Consider the following 23,852-nt stretch of genomic DNA (forward strand, 5'->3'; position numbering starts at 1 on the left):
AAACCAACAATAGTATCCTGTTTAAATATCAGTGCTGATGGTTTTCCTCGCATCTGCGGAAATCCGAGATTTTTTTGTGTCAGAGGATTAATTTCCTCCTTTGAAAAAAGACATTTTCCTCAATCAAATTTTCTGGCTTTGAGAGATTTGATGTGTGGTGAAACATACTGGTGCAACTTCCCCACTATCCGAAAGATAGCTAGAGTAGTTTATCATCTCAATGACTCTAAAAGTGGGGGTTGGTGAAGTAAACATGTGGCGTAAAGAAAACCATTCATAATTTTCCTCCTTTTTCCCTTTTTGTCACCATCAGCACTGAAATATGTATCATTTTACTTGTTACGTGTTATTGTTTGGGACCCTGGGTAAAGAGCTTGAGCACGTTTAGTGGTTATTGCACTAGATAAAACGTCATTTTGTTAACTTGTTCTGATTTTGTCTTGTCTTGTTTTGTATTTTGTTTAGCCACAAAAAGTAAGCATTTAATTGAAATAACTTTTAAGAAATATTAAATAAAGACTCTGCCTTAACTACTGTTTTCATTTTACAGCTCCAGAAGGCTGTAGGCCCAGAGATCACCAAGAACGACCTGGTTCCAGCTTTCCAGAGTCTGTTGAAGGATTGCGAGGCTGAGGTCAGGGCTGCATCTGCCCACAAAGTCAAAGGCAAGTCATCTGTTTATTACTGGCAGAATTGGATTTGAAGTCTTTAAACCATTGTCGGAACTTTTTGAACACGCGAAAATAGACACAACAGGACAAAAATATGGACACAACACAGAATCTTATCTTTCACTGTTTTCACCAAAAGGAGCAATTTAACCAGTAGATTTCTCACCAATCAAAACATGGAATTTGTGACACGTCTTCACACATGTGCTCGGGCAAACATAGTTGGTTGTTTATAAACAATAACGTGAATGATATCGACCTCTCTTTGATCATTGTTATTGTTTTTATACCGCCAAATGGGTGACGAGTTATGACACCAATTTCTCGACCATATTATAAATGTTTAAATTTTCACATAGATTTCTCTGTTGGTTATATATATATATATATATATATATATATATATATATATATATATATATATATATATATATATATATATATATATATATGAGCCAAGGTCAAAAGGTGCCAATTTTTTTTTCTCAAAATAAAAGTGACATAATAGTCCATTCATGTTTCTATATGTGTAGAAAAAACCCTGTACTTCATGAATCAAAGGCCCTTTAGATAACTTTAAGGTCTAACGCAGCATAATATCGTCAACAATACCTATAGGTTGCTGGTGTCACCTGTGACCGGTGACACCAAAATGAGACAAAAAACTCAATAACCAAATGATTTTTTTTGAGTATCAAACTTTATTTAGTAAGTTATAGACAAAAAGACACAATCAACAACAATCATAGTACAATAATAATACCAACTATTGGAGAAAATGTTGCTTTTTGGTGTCATCGGTCACAAGCAACATAGAATGCAAATATATTATTTCATAAAAATGTTTGTGCATTAACAACAACAACAATATTGCATATGCTTATTACCAGCAATGTTCAGAAACTTTTGGAATAAAATGTTGGGAAATAATGTGACCAAACATATCTTATTTAGCGACATTGTGTCACTTGTGACATTAGACCGATGACACCATTACTTATGTCACAAGCAATACCAAATTGCAATTTCGACAATAAATCATTAATTTCAGTCAAACCAGTGTAATAACCACAGTTAAATATGGGATTTAATAATATTCAGAAACCAAAGACTTCAAAAATAGAAATTTACATGGAAATTAGAGAATCTGAATGTGACTTGTGACATAAGACCGGTGACACCATTACTTATGTCACAAGCAACACCAAATCACACTTTCGTCCATAATACATCATTATTTTTAGTCAAAAAAGCACAATAACCCACTCTAAAATGAAATTCGATAATGTTTTAAGAGACTAAATAATTGCAAATTGGAAATATGCTTAGATATTAGTAATACCATTGTTGCTATTACTTTGGTCAAAATCGGCACTAGAACGCAATTTTGCCTCAATAAATCAAGAATAGCAACTGAACAAATGTAGTATAGCCTGTTAAAATGGAATTCAATGACATTTCAAGCTTTGAAGAACATGAAAACAGAAATACATTAGAAACTTCAAACTTAAGTGTCACCTGTGACATTTTAACCAATGACACCAATGGTCACAAAAAGTACCAGAAGTCAAACAAACACTAGATAAATATCAGCCGTGGTAATGAATTCATGTAACCATACGGTAACATCCACCCTACTGTTCAAATCTGCTAGTTTGTAGTAATTATGTGTGTTAATAGTAAATCAAATCAAATTTCTTGACAACCCTTCTTTTATCTGGATTCGTCAAAAGCTTGAGTTTTGTCTTTTTCTTGATTGATACAACCCTGAAACATAAAAAAATTAGAATTACAAGGAAATAATTAATTGTGTCAAAATCAGTCTTATGTGAGATGTCATAATATCATATTTGTAAATAGAATAACAGCTGAAAACATAATTTTTTGGTGGCACTTTGTAATATCCAATATCAAGTGTTGCTTGTGACAATGTAAAATAGCGATGACACCAAAGTTCAACTTACCTTTTCTGCCTGGAGCCACGCTGGAAAGGCAAATGAAAGTGCTGCACTTCAAAGACTGGTAAGAAGGGTGGATCAAAATTGAGAATCGCCATTTAACGAAACAAACTTCCACGTGTTCACGCATGCCGTGTTGCTTGTGACAAATGACACCAAAACCAATAAACCTCAATATCGGCAAAACGGCACCTGCCAGGCGGAGTTGTCGTACCAATAAGGTCGCAGGTTCGAACCCCACCACCGCCGCGAAAAATTTTTATTCTCTATTGTCTTCTGGCACTTTTCTATTCACTTCATATCTTGTTGTATACATTTACTCCAAGATTTGAATTCAGATAGTAAATCTATCCTTTTTTTCTCATAATAAAAGATTTTATAAACATTAAAAATGAGCTTTAAAGTTTCGTGTCGAGTCTTAGTATTGTGCTGTGTTTGATGACACCAAAGGTCACAAGCAACACCAACTTTTTAAGAACTCTATATGAAACTTAATCAGATATGTAATATACTGCAATTGCGTTTAAAAGTAAATTTAACTTCATACTATTAGTGAAATTTAAATCACGTGAGCTAAAGCATCACATTTAATTTCTACATGCTTTCTAAAAAGGTGATGCGTTGACCTCGTTTTAAGCACATGCCAAACAGCATTCAAATTTGACTTTCAAGTTGTTTATTTCATATTCTGTTGAACAGAGTATGTTGAGCTATCTAATTTTATCGCTTCTTCATATTATCAATTGATTACAAGCATTAACCCACTGAAAACAGCCCATAATTAAGTAAAAATCAAATTTTCTTAACACTGGTATCAGGCGGGCACCTTTTGACCTTGGCTCATATATATATATATATGAGCCAAGGTCAAAAGGTGCCCGCCTGATATGTCAAAACTTTGCATTTATACTAACGAAAGAGTGACAATGAAGAGGCTTCGGATGGGAACAATGCAGACAATACATGGTGATACTATCGATATATATATATATATATATATATATATATATATATATATATATATATATATATATATATATATATATATTATATATATATATATATATATATATATATATATATATATATATATATATATATATATATATATATCGATAGTATCACCTGTGTATTGTCTGCATTGTTCCCATCCGAAGCCTCTTCATTGTCACTCTTTCGTTAGTATAAATGCAAAGTTTTGACATTTACTGTTTTTTCTTTGGTTCTATTGATTTTCAGTATTAAAATGAAAATACAGGAAGTGACTTAATACATAAAAAAAAAATAATTAAATATAGTCATACTTTTTATATGGTCTTGTGGTAAGACACTCGCTTTCGAATCGGACTGTCCTGGGTCCACAGTTGAGTCCTTGTGTAAAATGAGTACCTGACCGTTAACAGCGTTGCCTCTGTCCGAAAACAACGTAATATCGCCTAACAGGCGTCCTATCCCGTTCTAAATGTTAAATGTTGCTGTTGGCCAGGGATCCCTTGTAAAGCGCTTTGAGCACGTTTAGTGGATATGCGCTATATATAAAAGCTCTTTTAAATGATATTGTGCTGCCAAACGTTAACAACGAACTCGTCATCCCCACCCACCCAGATTTCTGCCAGGCCCTGAGTCCAGAAATCCGTGAACAGATCATCATGACCAACATGTTACCGTGTGTCAAAGATCTAGTGATCGACGCCAACCAGCACGTCAAGTCGGCCCTGGCCTCCGTCATCATGGGTCTCTCCCCAATCCTGGGCAAGGAAAACACCATCGAACATCTCCTGCCTCTTTTCCTCACACAACTCAAAGGTAATGTCTTGATTAGCCGTTACATGCCTGCCTATTATTACAAGAACGTCCGTAATTGGTACGGAAGTGTAAGGACAATTACGGTAATTGGTACGGAAGTGTAAGGACAATTACGGACTTACGGAAATAGAAGAAATATTACTGATACAAATGGTTGCAACGTTAAATTAAAAAATAATAATTTTTTTCATTATTTACCGCATGCTACAATAAAAAATCTCAATACTAGGGAAAGACAATGGTGTGATAGCTTTTTGTAAGGAAAAGAACCCCAATATTATTTTATCAGGCTGTCCTCTATATAACATGGTAAGTTTATTTAACATATAAAAAAGGGTGTATCTATCATTATTTTTGTTTGCTTTAGTATTACTGAAATTTGACCATTAATTACTGATGAATTTTGTATTTCTTACTGAATTTGAAATTTTCAATTAGGCAGGTATGCCATTACATCTATCGGGTAATCAAAGTTTTTTTTAAAAGTAGTCCTTCAGAGCCATTCGGCCCAAGGAGCCGGATTTTTCCCCCGGTTGCTATAGTGTGGAAGGGACAATAGCAAATTGCTTGCTATCCTTTGGATAAGACACTAGCCTATCTATTGCAAAGTACTTTCCACCAAACAGACTCAGCTACCCATTCACTGCTGGGTGGACAGAGGGGTCAGAAAAAGAAAAAAAATCTGGAATGCACCCGGGGTCGATCATGGTCCCTTTGCGTTGTGAAGCGAGTGCTCTACCAACTGAGCTATCAGGATCCCCTCTATCTGGTGATGCATCGGAATAATTAACTTGATGAAAGACAACCGAGTGGAAAGTCAAAATAAATGGAAATAGGAAATTTTAGATTTTTGCGGTTAAAGTATCTGTATTACTTCTCCTCAATGTAACATCTATAAATTTAATCCCAAGTCTCACATTTTTAGCTAGAGATTCAATTTTCAGCATCGAAAAATAATTACAGTGACAAAATACTGCTTTTTTTCTTCTTTTTTTTTTTAGGTGATCTCAATCTAAGTACACTGATGGGATGCTCTTGGAATCTACATCTCTTCTCTATTTGAACCAATTCCCCTCTCTCTTCCTTTTTCTTGGGTGCTTTAATTGCAATTCTAGAACTTTTTAACTATCCCATTTTCTTCTTTTTTACTGGCGCTGATATGACCTGAATGTTTTGCAAGTGCTGTAAAACCCCTAAAATCAAACCAATGTTGATCAGGCTGTATTTATTAGATGTCAATTCTTTCTTGATCGAGACAATAATATCAAATGTGCTATTATGTCATCTTGGGTGGGGTTCCTGACCTCCCATAGTGTGCAGGGATGTACTTGTTGTCTTCTATCCCCCTATACCTGTTTTCCAATTGCTTTCTATCTTTGTCTTGGAATGAGAATACTTGAGTTTTGTCCTGGCCTTGGTCGGAGTCCTTTGCTGGGAGGGAAACAGTTGAATGTATAGTTATAGTTTTGGGAGATAATCTTTTTTTTCCTTGTAAATAATCTCTCTGTTATGTATTGTTATTTTAAAATTTAACATATATTTGTAAACATTTGAGTGTATTCCTCTCAGTGGGATCTTATGCTGGTGTCTGGGTTGGACTTTTAGGTGATCTCAAGCTAAGTACTTTGATATTGTGCTTTTGGAATCTACATCTTTATCCTATTTGAACCTATTCCTCTTTGTCTTACCTTTTCTTGGATGCTTTAACTGTAATTCTAGAACTTTTTATTATCCCGTAAAACCCTTAAAAATAAAAACAAAACAAAACATATTATGTCATCTATCTTCACCAGACGAATGCCCAGAAGTCCGTCTGAACATCATCTCCAACCTGGACTGTGTGAACGAGGTGATTGGTATCAAGCAGTTGTCGCAGTCCTTGCTGCCGGCCATTGTAGAATTGGCCGAGGACACCAAGTGGAGAGTTAGGTTGGCCATCATTGAGTACATGCCTCTACTTGCTGGACAGCTGGTACGGATTGGGCCTCATTATTTTTTTTTTCTTTTTTGTTGTTTTTTTGTTTGTTTGTTTGTTTTTTTTTTCGTTTTTTTTAACCTCCGGAATGAGAGACATCCAATGTTTGTCCTCACTTTGCAAGTTTAGTTTTATCTTCATCTTATACGTACAACAATAAACATAGGCATAGGGATAAAGACCTTTTATAAAAAAAAATTGACACTAAATAAAATCAAAATGTGAAATGGAGCTCGGTGCACTTTTATTTAAACTTTATCAAATAGAAGTGGTTATTCAGTATCAGATACTGAATAGTGCTTTGCCACTATTCAGTATCCATAAGGAACTCTTTTTTATAGAGAGAGTGAAAAGTGCGACAATCTCGGTTGAATGGAAATAAACTGTTGACCTACTTCCAGATTGAACACATGCACTAACTGACAGCCCGATTCAAAGCTGTAAAAATATTTTGATCGTAATTTTAAAAAAAATTCTGCTTTTATGCAATTAACATAGTTCAAAATATCAAAATAAAAGTGGCATTCAAATCCATTTTTAAATATCTAAATAGACATGATTAAATGTCACTAAGAGTTCAGTGACACCATGGCTTGGTGGATATAAGCTGTTTGACTCTGAGTTTTAAGGTTCGAGAGTTCAAATCCCGGTAGGGGTAACTTGTTTTTTTTTTCCCATTATTTTTTTAATTCCTAATGTCTATTGATATTTTTTAAACTTTTGTTTTTATAATTTTATTTGCTTGTAATATACTTTAATGTTTATATTATACTATTGTACTTTTATTATTATTATTATTATTATTATTATTATTATTATTATTATTATTATTATTATTATTATTATTATTATTATTATTATTATTATTATTTCTACTTACTTACTATTATTATTATTGTTGTTTTAATCGTCATCATCACTATTATGATTATGATGATTTTTTTTTTTAATCAAGTAGTTGGAGTAATGTAATCAGTTATCGATTTATTACGAATATCTTTTATGTGTTATCATCTCGTTGTCGTTTTTCATTATTGTGCTCTTCTATTGTTCATTATTTTTAAAAATCTTGTTTTTTTTCTGTTTGTCTCATTTGTTGTTGTTGTTGTGTTGTTGTTGTTGTTGTTGTTGTTGTTGTTGTTGTTTGTTTGTTTGTTTGTTTGTTTTGTCATCTAAGGCAAACCCGATTCATTATAAATATGTGGGCAGACTTTCTGCATTTTTTGATTGAGCGATGTACTTCCGTGAATTAATTGCCGTACTATATTAAAATTTACGTGATAATAATAATAATAATAATAATAATAATAATAATAATAATAATAATAATAATAATAATAATAATAATAATAATGATAATAATAATAATTTAAATAGATACTGAATATTAGACTACAATTGACATCTATTTACTGAATACACGTGGTATTGTTAGGGTGTTTCTTTTTTTACGAAACCTGCCAAAACACGCCGATACTCGACAAAGTTATGGGAAGTAGGCAGCAGTGGGGAGTGAACCTGGACTCAGGGAAGTGTACACCGTTGGGGAGTGAACCTGGGGCTGGGTTTCGTAAAAAAAAAGCAATTACTTTTTTACGAAACCCGACAATATCCGAAAAAGTTATGAAAGAAGTAGAACTGGGATGAACGAGATTCAGAAGTGTACCTTGGGAATAACAATCTATGTTTTGCGGTTTGGCGGATTTCGTAAAAGAATTCTCTTCTTGTCCTCTCCCTAGTCGCTCATTTCCATGGTCCTCTCATCCCAGGTTATTCCACTATACCTCTTCCACAGTCCAGTTCACTCCACCGTTGCACTTCCTGAGTCCGGTCATACCAATGTCCACGTTCCATAACTTTTGAAAGTTTCGGTAGGTTTCGAAATAAAAGTACATTCTAAGCTCTGCCACTGAATCACTCTCGCTCCGGTTCAATCCCATCATGTCCAAATCCCAGATTCATCCCACTGTGCCAGCTTCCCATAACTTGTCCGGTTTGGGGTTCGAATAGTAATTCCCCACCCTGGGTATTGCTTTTTTACAAACAGGTCCCAGGTTCACTCCCACAATGTACACTTCCCTAAATCTCAGGTCATCCCCCCACCCCCCCCACGTTCCTCTTCATAATTTGTCAAATTCCGCGTCGTAAAGTATGCTTTTCTATGAAACTCGAACCCGACAAGTCTCATCTCCTACTTCACTTCCTGAATCTCAGCTTAACTCCCCATGGCCTCTCCATAACGTCGAATTCTCCGGCTCGTAAAAATATCCATGAACTCCCCTGAACCGCCGCTCCCATAACTTTGTCAGGTTCACTCGCACTGGTTGTACACTACCTAGTTCAGTTCACCCCCCTGTTACCTTCCATGTATCTCAGGTCACTCCCTTTTTATTCCATAATCTCGATATGCCAGGTTCCTCCCGGTTGTAAGCGTATTCTCTAATATAACTCGCGAAACCCCCACCAAGTCCTCAGTCACCCCCACTGTTGCCTACTTTCAATAACTTGCAAATATTGCCTGTGGGTTTCGTAAAAAAGTAATTGCTTTTATTGAAACTCGCTGAAACCCGCCAAAACCATAGTCTCAGGTTCACTCCCACTGGTGTACACTTCCTGAATCTCAAGTTCACTCCCCACTGTTGCCTACTTCCCACTAACTGTCGATATTACCGGGCTTCGTAAAAAAGTAATTGCTTTTATGTGAAACTCGCTGAAACCCGCCGAAAACCAGAGTCTCAGGTTCACTCCCCACTGGTGTACACTTCCATGAGTTTCAGGTTCACTCCCCACTGTGTTACCATACTTCTCAGAATCCAGTGTCAGTCGATACGCTTACTTGAATGTCCCCTGAACATCTCTCACACTTTCCCCTAGTACTCTTCTCCCTTATATTTGCCAGTTTTCGATTCGATTTGTAAAAAAGTAATTGCTTTTTACAAAACCGCTGAAACCTCGCTGAAAACCAGAGTCTCAGTTCACTCCCCACTGTTTGCCTACTTTCAATAACTTTCGGATATTGCCGGGTTTCGTAAAAAAGTAATTACTTTTATGTGAAACTTGCTGAAACCCGCCAAATACCATAGTCTCAGGTTCACTCCCTACTGGTGTACACTTCCCTGAGTCTCAGGTTCACTCCCCACTGTTGCCTACTTCCCACAACTTTGTCGATATTGCCGGTTTCGTAAAAAAGTAATTGCTTTTATGTGAAACTCGCTGAAACCCGCCGAAAACCAGAGTCTCAGGTTCACTCCCCACTGGTGTACACTTCCATGAATCTCAGGTTCACTCCCCACTGTTGTCTACTTCCCATAACTTTCTCAGATATTGCCAGGTTTCGTCGGGTTTCGTAAAAGAGTAATTGCTTTTATATGAAATTCGCTGAAACCCGCTGAAAACCAGAGTCTCAGTTTCACTCCCACTGGTGTACACTTCCCTTAGTCTCAGGTTCACTCCCCATTATTTGCCTACTTTCCATATCTTTGCCCCATTTTGTTGGGATTTGGCGCATTTGTAAACAAAAAGTAATTGCTTTTTTTTTTTACAAAACCCGCCGAAACCCAGTCCCAGGTTCACTCCTCACTGGTGTTTACTTCCACGAATCTCAGGTTCACTCCCCACTGTTGCCTACTACCCATAACTTTCTCGGATATTGCCAGGATTAGTCGGGTTTCGTAAAAAAGTAATTGCTTTTATATGAAACTAGCTGAAGCCCGCCGAAAACCATAGTCTCAGGTTCACTCCCCACTGGTGTACACTTCCCTGAGTCTCAGGTTCACTCCCCACTGTTGCCTACTTCCCACAACTTTGTCGGATATTGCCGGGTTTCGTAAAAAAGTAATTGCTTTTATGTGAAACTCGCTGAAACCCGCCGAAAACCAGAGTCTCAGGTTCACTCCCCACTGGTGTACACTTCCATGAATCTCAGGTTCACTCCCCACTGTTGTCTACTTCCCATAACTTTCTCAGATATTGCCAGGTTTCGTCGGGTTTCGTAAAAGAGTAATTGCTTTTATATGAAATTCGCTGAAACCCGCTGAAAACCAGAGTCTCAGTTTCACTCCGCACTGGTGTACACTTCCCTTAGTCTCAGGTTCACTCCCCATTATTTGCCTACTTTCCATATCTTTGCCCCATTTTGTTGGGATTTTGCGCATTTTGTAAACAAAAAGTAATTGCTTTTTTTTTTTTTTACAAAACCCGCCGAAACCCAGTCCCAGGTTCACTCCTCACTGGTGTTTACTTCCACGAATCTCCGGTTCACTCCCCACTGTTGCCTACTACCCATAACTTTCTCGGATATTGCCAGGATTAGTCGGTTTCGTAAAAAGTAATTGCTTTTATATGAAACTAGCTGAAGCCCGCCGAAAACCATAGTCTCAGGTTCACTCCCCACTGGTGTATACTTCACTGAGTCTCAGGTTCACTCCCCACGCTTTGCCGCATATTGTCGGGTATCGTAAAAAAAGTAACCCCCCCCCCCCCACATTTTTTATTGCTTTTTACAAACCCAGAGTCCCAGGTTCATTCCCCACTGTGTACACTTTCCTGAATCTCAGGTTCATCCCCCCCCCTACACACACACACACACACACACACACACACACGCTGCTGCCTACCTCCCATAACTTTGTCGGATATTGCCGGGTGTCGTCGCGTTTCGTAAAAAGTAATTGCTTTTTATTACGAAACCCGCCGAAACCCAGTCCCCGGTTCACTCCCCACTGGTGTACACTTTTCTGAGTCCCATATTCACTCCCACAGCTGTCCTCTTCCCATAACTTTGTCAGGTTTCGGAAAAAAAAAAAACACCGTACAAAAACCACTATTCAGTGTCAGATACTGAATAGTACAAAAGCACTATTCAGTATCAGATACTGAATAGTGCAAAACCACTATTCAGTATCAGATACTGAATAGTACAAAACCACTATTCAGTATCAGATACTGAATAGTACAAAACCACTATTCAGTATCAGATACTGAATAGTGCTAGCCTTATCAAATATCACTGAATGACTCAGTGCTTGTGTTCAGGTATAATCTCATTGTTATTTTGATGCTTGGAGTATACACATAGATGGAAATAAAACCTGCTTTCATGGGACAGCGTGGCTCAGCGGTACGGTCTTTGCTTCCTACCCGAAAGGTACCGAGTTCAAATACCCACTGCGTTGTGTGGCCTTGAGCAAGTCACCTCACCCTAGCTCAGTTTGCGTCTGTCTTGGTTACTCCATCTTCTTTTGGAATAGACCCTAGATACAAATTTCCCCTATGGGATGAATAAAAGGGATTTTATGTATTTTTTATTTTTATTTATTTCTGTTTTGTTTGATAAAACAATATTTAAGAATTCTTCTTCTTCTCCAGGGCATGGAATTCTTTGACGAAAAGCTCAATTCTTTGTGTATGACCTGGCTGGTTGACCATGGTGAGTTTTACAGCCTGGTATTTATATTTTTTTATAATTTCTTACATTTTGATTCCATGGAATTGTAAATCTTTACCGGTGTCAGTGCATGAGATAATCAGTCGGAAGGTGAACATTTTGGATTTGCACTTTTTTTGCATTTTCTGACAGAATAGGCTCACCAGAGCATTTTAGTCTTTATTTTGAAGTAAATTGGGTGATTTTGCATGAAGTTATGGTCAGATGTATGTGAAAGGTATCCAGCAACTTTTCTCAAATTTCATACTTTTTCAACTTGATTAGCTGTAAAAAATATTTAGAAGTGAAATTAAGCTTTGATATTTCCCGAAGATGTACAAAAAGGGTTGATTTAATCATTGATGACAAGAACTCGTTTTTGATAAAAATTGACCTTCTAACTTAACTTGGCAATATCTCAGTTCAAACCTTTTCACCATCCGACTGATTATGTCATTCACTGTAATAAATGATGAAGAATGAAAAACATTTTATGAAAAAAGTTTCCGGCAGGTGCTAACTTCAGCATTTATATACAGCAATGTCCACTAAACATGCTCAAAATGCTTTACAGGGGGTCCCAAGCCAACAGCAACACCTATCATGAAGGATGAGACATGACGCAGTGAGGCAATGTTACACATTTTTTTTACAGATAAATACTTTGTTAACACCCAGGAACTCATTTTACACCTGAGTAAAAGCCTTTTTCCCAAGGACTCAACTTTGCACACTCAGTGAGTGGGACAAGCCCTGGACCTTCTGGCCGGAAAGCACGTGTCACAACACAAAACCACATGGCCACACTTCAGTGGTCACTCCATCTTAAAATAGGTCAAATTTAAATTCATCATCTACGCGGCTATTTGGTCTTGTGGTAAGACACTCGCTTTCAGATCAAAAGGTGAGTATCTAGCCGTTAACAGCATTGTGTCTCTGTGCTAAAAAAATTATAATATCACCTAACAGGCGTCATGTCCCATCCTACATGTTGAGTGTTGCTTTTGGCCAGGGACCTCTTGTAAAGCACTTTGAGCATGTTTAGTTGATATTGCGATATATAAAACCTCAGATAGAGATAAATTTATTTGTAGGAATTTTGAAAACTATGCATCGGATTGTGAGTAAATAATGAATCCCAACGTATCCAATTTCTCTCCTTAGTGTATGCTATCCGTGAGGCAGCAACCTTGAACCTGAAGAAACTCGTAGAAAAGTTTGGCAAAGACTGGGCCCAGCAGACCGTGATACCCAAGGTGTTACAGATGTCACGTGATCAAAACTACTTGCATCGCATGACCTGTCTCTTCTGTATTAATGTGAGTAGTTGTACTAGGATAAATATCTGGAAAGGTGTGAATGAAACTGTACCAGACAAATCGGGGGAATTAAAATAAACAACCCAAATGAATCAGTATGTCTTGATGAGGGATCGAACCTCAGACCTTCTGATTATCAGTTAGATGTGCTACCATTACACACAGCACTGAGGGACAAATTTACGCTTATATTCTTCATAACAATAGGCATTTCGGCTATGAACCCTCTTGGGGGGGGGGGGGGGGCAACATGGCTCAGCAGTACTGTCTTTGCTTCATATCCGAAAGGCACTGAGTTTGATCTCCCACTGCTGCGCTGTGTGGATTTTAGCAAGACACCTCGCATGAGCTCAATTTGGGGCACTGCACTGCGGCTGATGCCTGGGTTATTCCAGTCTTCCCTTGGAATAGACCCTAGAGACAAAGTTCCTCTATGGGATGAATAAAGGGAATTTTATTTAATTAATTTTTTTTATTATTTTGAACTTGAGGACATGGATGAAGACATTAGAAGCAGGCTGATTTTTTTTTGGCATTGTTTTTTTCCTCTCTATTTTCCTTTATGCTTTGTCTGGGACTGTTTTATACAATCCTTTTCAAATTTTGTCACTTTTTAGTTGTAGTATGTCATACAATAATATTATGCTACCTAGAAATCGTGATCATGAATATAAAGAAAAAAAAGGATAGGAGAGGGGGTGGGGGGGATTAAACAGCGTTGTCTCTGTCGGAAAAATTGCAATATCGCCTAACAGGAGTCATGTCTCGTTCTACATTTTACGTGTTGCTGTCAGGGACCCTTTGTAAAGCAGTTTGAGCACATTTAGTGAATATTGCGCTATATAAAAGCTCTAGTTTTTTTTTTTTGTTGTTGTTGATAAATTAGAATTTGTGAATAATATATATATATATATATATATATATTTTTTATTTTTTATTTTTCATCGTGTATTTAATATATTTATTTATTTTAATTATTTTTTTCAGCTGCTTGCTGAACCCATTGGTCAAGAGATGACAACCAAACTAATTCTACCCACCATCATCACCATGGGATCCGACCAAGTGGCCAATGTACGATTCAATGTGGCCAAGACGCTACAGAAATTGGCACCCTTATTGGAGCAAAGGTGAGTAAGCCATCCAGTGTTATCGTTAGTTGTATCTTGATTTTTAAACCTTTTGACTTCAAACTTACTTCAGGCCTCGAAGTGGGCCGGGAAAACCAGGAAAAGCCGGGAGTTTTATTTTGAAAATTCCTGACCGGGAAACTCTGTGAAAATTGCCTTGGGCCGGGAAAAGACTGTGAGAAAAATCCAGGTGAACAAACAACCCAACTTCCGCGTAATCATTACCCAACCTGAGAACGATCGGCTTGGAATTTGTATCTGTTTCGTTTATGAAAACTGTACTGTAGGTCAAGGTTAAAGCAATGTCTTGTGTTGTTTCATTGGGTCGAGGCCTACACTGGGCCTAGGTTGGTACATGCTGCGACTTTGAAATGTGTTCATTCACCTTTCAGTCGACTCATCATAGACCACCCGCGTTGATTACTATAAATTTATATTATTATCAAGTCGATAAAAGTGCTATCTATTTCTTTGTATCCCTCATCGAACACACTACTGATAGTAATAACTGGTCTAGATTTGATGAGCATGCTTGAAAATTCTTCCCAGAGCCTGGAAAAAAGCAGGGAAAAATATTTTCCTGAATCACTTCTAGGCCTGTAACTTGCTTACTTACTTACTTACTTACTTACTTACTTACTTACTTACTTACTTACTTACTTACTTACTTACTTACTTACTTACTTACTTACTTACTTACTTACTTACTTACTTACTTATCCGAACCAGCGACCACCTGAGGTCTAGCCCTTCAGTCTTGTGCCATGACGTAGATGTTAGACATCTTTTGTAGTTGTTCTAGGTTTTGACTTCAAACAAAAGGGCCTATTGTCATTTTATGTATTTGTTGGGTTTGGATGGCAAACTCAGTTTAATTCAGAAAAGTGAGTGAAGCAGGCACTTATGTTGATAATAACAAGAAGTGAAGTGAGTAGGAAAGTGCCAGAAGACAACAGAGAATCAAAATTTTGGGGGGCTCGAACCCCCGACCTTACTGTTACAACTCTGCCTGGCTGGGGAGAGGGTAACACTACTGTCAGAGCTATCCACCACTCCAAAAGAAAAAAAAAGTGGTATCAAACTCTGTGTCTATCTTGAACCGCTCTCCCCAACTTCTTGAGGTCATGGGTTAACAAACAAACGCTGCAAAGTTAGCTGTCCAGCATTTAAGCTTAATAGCCAGTATTCTCAACACATAAACATGTAACACAGAAACTAGAAACTATTCAGACATTGAGTATGCTCCGGTATTTGGGCTGAATATTAATACAGAAAAGTGAGTGGAGCAGTCACTTATGTTAACATTGATAATAACAAGAAACGAAGTGAGCAAGAAAGTGCCAGAAGACAAAATTTAGCAGCAATGATGGTAGCTCTACACTCTCCCCGGCCAGGCAGAGAGACTTAATATGACTTAATAACCCTGGTAGACTCATATATTATAGTGAGTACTCAATACTATCTCCTGAAAAATTGAATCACATTGATGCATGCTGTGACGTTTGTTTTTTTTATTATCCTCGACTTCTACCTTTCTATTCTATCCACCCCCCTCCCTCTACAGCGCCATTCAGAACCAGGTGAAACCATTGCTGGAGAAACTCAGAGCAGACCCAGACATGGATGTACAGTTTTATGCCCTGGAGGCCACTGACGGTTCGTTTTTTTTTTTTTTTAAAACATTCTTTGTAGATTTTAGCATGCTTTTGAAATATGAATGTGTTCCGTCGTCTCTATTCGGTATTATGTCTGGATGAATCAAATGCTGGAAAGTGACCTTGACCTTAATCAATGCTGATGGTTTTCCTTGGATCCGCGGAAATCCGCGATTTTTTAGTCAGAGAAGAATTTCCTCTTTTTTTTAAATGTTATATTTCCCTCGAGACCTGCCTACTGATATGAAAAGTTGGTAGAATCACAAAATTTTTGACTCCAATTTTATAACTGCATGAGCATCATCCAAATTATTAAAACTTATTGAAAATGAAAGTTGATGCCAGACTACATCATTTTAAAAGGATTTTGAAGTGGTATTTGATCCTTGTAATGATAAATTGTTCATTTTTAAAGTTCATTATAGCAATGAAATTTTTTTTCTCCAAAAATTACGAATTTTTAGATTTTTTCAAGTGGACAGGTCTGCCTAAATATGTCCAAAATTTAGAAATCCTTTTTGTTTTTTGTTTTTTAGTAATTTAAGAAACTACTTTTATTCCACCAAATAAAATATTTAAAAAAAAATTATTCCTAGTTTTACATTTTGGACTCTAATGTTCAACATCGAAACCTTCCTGACATACTACTGTTTTGAGACTGTTGGTCACACATATATAGTATTAGTATTGTTTACACTCATTATCAATGAATAAATCAGCTTCCAAAATATTATTAAGTCTGCAAAGCTAAGAAAATTGTACTTTAAGGCTAGGTAGGCTTCAATATATTATTATTATTATTATTATTAAGACGGTGAAATTTTTTTAAAAATCGGTGTGAAGGAAACACAATGGAAATCTCGGGTGAAACAGATACTGGTTGTAGGTCACCTTGTGTTGGTCTCCAGGATGACCTACAACCATTCGTCAAGCATCCGTATACCTTAGAGTTCTTATTTATTTTTTAAATGTTGAATCCAGGAGATAAATTTCTGACTTGGTATGGGTTTTTTGGGGGTCAGGATTAAGTATGGTCTTTTGAAGAATTGATTCATGCGATTGCGGAAAATAATTGTTTTTTTTTGGGAGGGGGGGGGGGGGGTTGTTTCATATCTTTTATAATATTACATTGTATAATTGGGTAATAACAGATAAAAGTGGAAAATTTGTCTGCAGCTTTTTATATTTTAAAAACTTTCTCTCAACTCACCAGTATTCCTGTTTCTAGATTGAGCTATCTTACTTTTACAACGTTTTTAAAGCTATGATAAATGTTCAAAAAACAAAAAACAGTTTGAATTCATGCATTTTAGATCAATACAAATTTTTTTTCTGGCTGTACACCTTTTTTTTTCTCTTGATTTGGAAATTAGGGATTTTTTTGGTTTATTTTTTGCCAATGGCAGGTCTAGTAGTTATCTGTTGAAGAAGCTGTTACTGTTTGTCATTTTCTAAATGTATTAATCTATTTATTGCAAGTAACCTTTATGCTGCATGCCACTGTATTTCAACATTGCCTTACATCGTTTTTATTGTAAGATTTATATCAATAAATATTTAACCCTTTGTACTTTTAGTTTTAGAGCACGAGTCACTGATTTGAAATGTATTCCAGGTGGTTATAAAAGCTATTTGTTTACAATTAGGATTTACTACTATTTTTTTATCATATACAAAAATGTCTTATTTTAAATGAAGTTTAGATTCTTGTTTAGCTGTCTTTGCATTAAAGCGTTTTATAAAGTCTTTACAATTTCAAACTATCCACTTTGTTTCTCTTCATCCATAATTCTATTCTAAACAAGCAACAATCCATTCTGTACATTTACAGTCCTGCCACATATACCCATAAAATCGAATTTGAAATTAGAAAGGAAACAAAAAAAAATATATTTTATTGGTAAATGATCAAATTCAATATATTTTTCTTACTCTGTATTCAAACTGTATTCAAACATTTAAAAAAATAATTAGAAATTGAGCTTTTATATAGTGCAATATCCACTAAACTTGCTCAAAGCGCTTTACAAGGGGTCCCTGGCCAACAGCAACGTTTAACATGTAGGATGGGACATGACGCCTGTTAGGCGATATGACAATTTTTTTCGGACAGAGACAACGCTGTTTACGACCAGGTACTCATTTTACCCCTGAGTACATTTAATCACTTGAAGATCGATGAAAATGATTTGAATTGCCATATTTTCCACGTCTTGTTTTAATGCAGTTTTCAACAATTATTCGTTTATTTCGTTAATCAGGGTTGCCAATTTTCCACGTATATTTAATGAAATTCAGTACGTGATAAACCCTCATGGTATTTTCCAATCACTCGCTAAACGAAAAACAAAAGAAATTAAGTACATAATGTCGTATTACCAGAGTTTATCACTCAGAAAGGGGTCGTTCAATGTGCTTGTGTAAATGTTGACTCAATTAATTTTGTCTCATGAATTGGCGACCCTGTTTAATTATTTATTTATACATTTTATTATTTATTTATACATTCATTTATTTATTTATACATTTTATTATTTATAGTTTTTGTACTTTTATTCTTTTTGGATTTTTTTTTCGGTCTGTGGCAGGTCTGATATTGTGGGTTATTTATCTAACCTGGTGACAATAATAAACATCTTATTCTCTCTTTCAATCTCATACTATCTATCTGTCTGACGCCATTCATGAAATGCCATTGCTATTTCACAGATCGTTGCATCCAGACCGCCAATTCACTATGATAGAATCAGACATTATCGTGTAAATTATAGCACACACTTTACATCATACCCACACTGAGGGTTCGTAGACACTAGAACTAACTACCAATAGGCTTCAACAGTCATGATGTCACTTCCCCTCGTACTGACGCATGGTAACTTAGTAACTGGCTCTAAACTGTCGGAACTATGGCGGATGCCTTATGAAATATTACTCTGACGAGGATAAAAGTGTATCCAGAAGAGAAAGACGTTATAAATCAGATCATGTTTTGACTTTTATTCATTCTGATCACATGACATATGAACAGTTCTAGCCAGCTTGAAGACTAAAAAGTACAGATTTTCTTTGTTTAGAACCAAGCTGCTCGCCATTGCTGGGCGACGTGACATCAGACTATTGAATCCAATTAACTTGGAGTCTGGATTAATCTGGGGATTGGAGACTGACTTGAATGCTGATGGATTTATTAACCTTTTGCAGACTTGCCAACCGATATAATATTTGCTTGTTATATAGTTTTTAAAATAGCGGTCAAGTTTGTCGAAAAGAAGCAAATTTGATGAAATTTTAAAGAAAAAATAAAAATGAAGAAGTGGCTTTAGTTAGTTATTTAAATGTGGTTTTCTTGTATGTTGTTATACTCAAAGGACAAAGGGTTTGTTTTAGAATAGATGCAGGGTTAATTAGTAGAGCAGTCTAGAAAAATATATGAAAGAATCTTATTCTTTGTTAGCATGATCCTTCCCCCAAAATTTCGAAGTTTATTGGTTTGGTAACCTTAAGGGCCTTGTTTTCAAACGGGTATTTTGTGGAGTGAAGCAGATGCTGAAAGAAATTGATAGTAGCTCTAAATCATGGAACTTTTTTGTAAACTAAATAGGTTTTTGTTTTGAAGAATAAATGCAGTTTATTGGGATTCATGCCCGTCTGCTCTTTGCTCATCTGATCCATTCACCTCTTCGGTGCATTTATTGGTCAATCACAATGTGAAATTGAATGTAAGCTTCAATTTAATATACGAAAACAGATAAAATGGACGTTTTGGCTTTCCCCTTTCCACTACAGACGAATGAGATAATTTGGTAGTGGCGTTGTTTAGATGAATAAAACAACGCCACAACCACATTATTTCATTCATCCTGTTTTGTTGATAAAGGGGAAACCCGAAACATCATTTGATCTGTTTTCGTATTTTAAATTGAAGCTTACATTCAATTCAAATTGTTCTTCATTTCTTCCAGCTTCGTGCAGCAACATTTACATTACCCGGTGTATTTAATGGTAAATTAGAAATTGCGTCATGCTTTTTGAAATAAAGATATAGATATTTGTTAGAAGCTATGAAAAAAAAAATCTGCTTTGATCTGTGTTGGAAAAGTTTTTTAAAAAGTTGGATCATTTTCAGTTGGCAGGTCTGCTGTTTTGTTTTGTTTGTTTTTTCCCCACAGTGAATTAAATGATTGTTTCCTTTGAACACACACGAGTGATTCTTCTATGTCATAAAATTTCATTTCCCTGTAATGTGTGTGTGTGGGTGTGTGTGTAAATTTAGATTGTAGCTTTTTTGGAAATATAACCTAATTATTTATTATTGAAGCGTTTAAATAACAAAGTTGCCATTATTATTGAGGTCCAAAGTTTTATTTGTTTGTTTTTTGTTTTTTTTTCAGAATTATAGAATGTTATACCTCATCTACGGCCGTTGATTTACATTTTATCTGTCATAGATATGTTCATTATATTGATTATGAAGTCAATACTGGTATTTTCTAGGTTTTTCCCCTTAATGCAATGCGGATGAATTCATCTGCAGTAGGCTGAATGCAATGCAGACAGATTTGTCCTCAGTCTTCCTTTCAATTGTTACCACTAAAAACTGACAAGTTTTTGATTTACAAGACCCCCCCCCCCCCCCCCCCCCCCCCCCCCCGCTTGCTATTGAAATGGACATTTGATGCAAATTTACTTCGTAATTGTGTCAAATTGTTATTTATTTAAAATTATGAAAATAAAGTGGATAGGATGTCTTGTCAACACTTCATACAGTGCATTACACACAAAGGTTCCCATATTTTCATGATTCCGCACATTCTGTACAAAACTTCTTATTGAACTCTTCCACTTTCCAACTAAGGACAGGTTTCAGATAATCTGATTGATCGTTTCGGCGATGAGATTTCTAAAAACTTAAATGTTATCTATGTCCCTATTTTACAACATTTTTAGTCAAAAAACTAATTACAAAAGAAAACTTGGTCCCCAACCAACAGCAACATTTAACATGTAGAACGTGATGTGACGCTTGTCGGGCGATGTTCCATTTTTTTCCGACAGAGATAATGCTGTTAATGGTCAGGTACTCATTTTACACCTGAGTACGGTGAGAGGTTGCGAGTAAAAAGCCTTCTTCAAGGACTCAACTATGCGCCGAGCGAGGCCCGAACCCAGGACCTTCTGATAATACCACAAGACCACATAGCCGCACTAACTGAGCTTTAGTGGTTTCCCAACTAGTTTTTGATAAATACTTTTAAGGAAATTAAATCTCAACTTTAAAGGGTTTTAACTAGAGTTGGTTAATGTGTTTGGAACCCTTTTATTTGTGCAATGAAAAATATTATGATCGTTTCCATCTGACTTTTACCATTTACTGTCTTCAGCTTTAAAACTCAATAACTTTTGGAAATAGGTGGGAAAACTTTAGTTGGGTTGATGGGTTCTTTTAATCCGTTTTTTTTGTTTGTTTGTTTGTTTTTTTTTGTTAGTTGTTTTTTGTTCTTCTTTTTTTTTTTGTTTTGGTAATTTTACTAGACGTCTATTATTTTATTGTAGTTTTATAAAAAATTTATGTATTTATTTTTTTTTGTTAATGTTCATTGTTTGTTAAGTGGTTTTTAAAAAAATGAAATTTTCTTTTTCTGTAGTAGAAACAAATTATTAACCTGGTTTCAATTGGTGACAGCACAAGTGACAGCTATTAGAATTCCATCGTCTTCAATTTCTTTATTACTGACTGATATATGTGACAAAAAAAGTGTTGTCTGATTTGTCGACATAACACGTAGCGTGTGACATAACATAAAAAATTTCTTAAGCAACAACGAAACATAATAATAAAGATAAATAAATATATTAATGAATAAATAATTCTATTACAAAATGGAAAAAAACTAGGAGCAGAAATAATTTCACTATTTGGCCTGAGTTTGTTTTGTTTTATTGTTTTTGTTTTTCTTTGGCTTTATTCATTAAAGAAGAGTTATCGTCTACAATTGTCTCTCACAATTAATCAATCATATTGTAACACGTGATGAGTGATGGTGATGGTTATGTACACCAGTCCTAACTTTGCAGTGGTTCTGACTAGTATTAAAAACGATTAACAATCCAATCTGTTTGATTTTCATTGCCTGAGCAGGGTGTTGTTTTGTTTTGTTTTTTGTTTTTTGTTTTTCTCATTGGTCTTTTTTTTCTGTTTGGTTTATTTGTTTGTTTGTTTTTTGTTTTTTTTTGGCTTTTTTTTTTCAGTGGTAAGAAAAGTGTAAAAGATCATGGTTTATTTGTTGTTGTTTTTTTTTTTTTTTTTTTTTTTTTGTTTTTTTTTTTTTTGGGGGGGGGGGGGGTTGTTTTTTAAAAATTCTATTTAGTAGTAACGAGGAACAAAGTGATCCATGTTTATTTTGTTTAGTTGTTTTGTTTTAAAAAAATTTCTATTCTTTTCTTCAGTAGTAGGGGTGAGGCCTCCATTGTTTATTTTATTTTCTATGCGCTGTATAAATTGATTATTACATTACTACTACATACCACTTCATGGTTGTAAATATTATAAGCTTATAGAAGTTACAGCAACACTTGCAATACTGGCTTCTTTTTTTTTTTAAATCTTAATCGCACTGAGTAAAATGTGCAGGGGATAGAATAAGAGAGGTTGGGAAGGCATTTCTTTTTTCTCACACTAATATTGTTCTGATAGTATTTAAAACGTTATCAACATTCTAGTTTATCACGAGTTTTGTTTTGTTGAGGGGGGGGGGGGGGGGTTCTCTTCTTTTTTTCATAAACTGTTGTGTTCTTAGATCATTAATTAATAAGACGTTTATTCCAAGAATCAACAACCCAACTTGTTACAGTAAAGAACATTTATTAAACAACATAAGATAAGGTACATGTGTACAGGATGACGGTTGGATACAGAATGACTATCAACAAGGTAGTTACTAGAACAGACACTAGTTGTGAACGATACTACATCAGATGGACGATACAAGTTACGATACTTGAATACAATAACTTTCATTCACAACATAAACAAGTATGGTTGGTCCTGGAGATATGTGCTCTTTGCATCTTGGATTGTTTTATTTCAAGCTAGGTTGTCGATAGACTTCAAAAACCCCCCAAAAAACAACCAAAGAATAGCGGGAGAAATGGGACATTAGAAATTCAATTATTTTGAGAGTTGGTCTCATTCATTGCTAACTGAAATGGATTTAACATGTAATAATCAATAATGACGATTTTATCATCTGCATGGTTTTATTCTCCATTTTGTTTGTACACATGACCAAATATGTGACTTGCCACCTCAATCCAGTACGTATACTGCCGGCTTGGAAACAGAAATGGAAGAAGATTTACATTGAAATGAGGAAAAGTTTTATTTTTAGAATAAAAGGCTTTTACTTTTATTGAGGATTATGAATTTTTTTTTTTTTTTACTTCAGCTTAAAAAAATAAAGATGATGAAAATCAAATTTTGAAATTCTTATCTCTTTGACATGAAATTTGGTTCAAATTAAGACATAATTTGGTAGTACTAGTTTGAGGCTGTGAGTCGCATTTATTTCCTTACATGTGGGATGTGTATTTGTGGGTCATGTGTAGAGTTATGTTTTAGTTTTAGATTAGAAAGCAACCCTAAATATTTTATTGACTTTAATTTGTTTATTTCTTGTGATTCACATAGTACACATTATCCATTTTTATTAATTTGCCATACATAAGGAAGCTGTGAATTGCCTCCCCTTATTGGTGATATTGACTATTTTAGTGTTTTATTCTATTTTATTTTATTTTTTTTCTTTCTTACAGGAATCAAATAAGAGCATAAGTGTGCTACAGAAACAATTTTTGTGTGAGTATTTCAAAACAGGCGGTCATCCGTGGTGATTTTAGATTATCATTATATG

At 35.5% G+C, this 23,852-nt stretch overlaps 1 protein-coding gene across 3 annotated transcripts in view; it reads left to right on the forward strand.

Annotated features, from left to right (window-relative positions):
* The window catches only part of LOC144960008 (uncharacterized), a 49,601-nt gene that overhangs the window by 22,597 nt on the left and 3,152 nt on the right, over window positions 1-23,852 (forward strand). The window contains exons 8-16 of one of the 3 annotated variants that reach the window (XR_013642736.1): window positions 551-665; window positions 4,235-4,435; window positions 6,229-6,407; window positions 11,778-11,838; window positions 13,000-13,154; window positions 14,142-14,284; window positions 15,849-15,940; window positions 18,649-18,699; window positions 23,755-23,797. Coding sequence is in view for 1 of the 3 variants with exons in the window: in XM_078892941.1 (XP_078749067.1) it covers window positions 551-665; window positions 4,235-4,435; window positions 6,229-6,407; window positions 11,778-11,838; window positions 13,000-13,154; window positions 14,142-14,284; window positions 15,849-15,940; window positions 23,755-23,765 (957 nt within the window). In the remaining 2 variants the exon portion in view is untranslated. Of the gene's footprint in view, window positions 1-550; window positions 666-4,234; window positions 4,436-6,228; window positions 6,408-11,777; window positions 11,839-12,999; window positions 13,155-14,141; window positions 14,285-15,848; window positions 15,941-18,648; window positions 18,741-23,754; window positions 23,798-23,852 lie in introns of all 3 variants that reach the window. The other 2 variants (XR_013642737.1, XM_078892941.1) reach the window with 2 other exon arrangements.

The sequence above is a fragment of the Berghia stephanieae genome, chromosome 14 (genome assembly GCF_034508935.2).
Source record: "Berghia stephanieae isolate SIO BIC M18660-M18661 chromosome 14, UCSD_Bste_1.3, whole genome shotgun sequence".
NCBI classification, from domain to species: domain Eukaryota; kingdom Metazoa; phylum Mollusca; class Gastropoda; order Nudibranchia; family Aeolidiidae; genus Berghia; species Berghia stephanieae.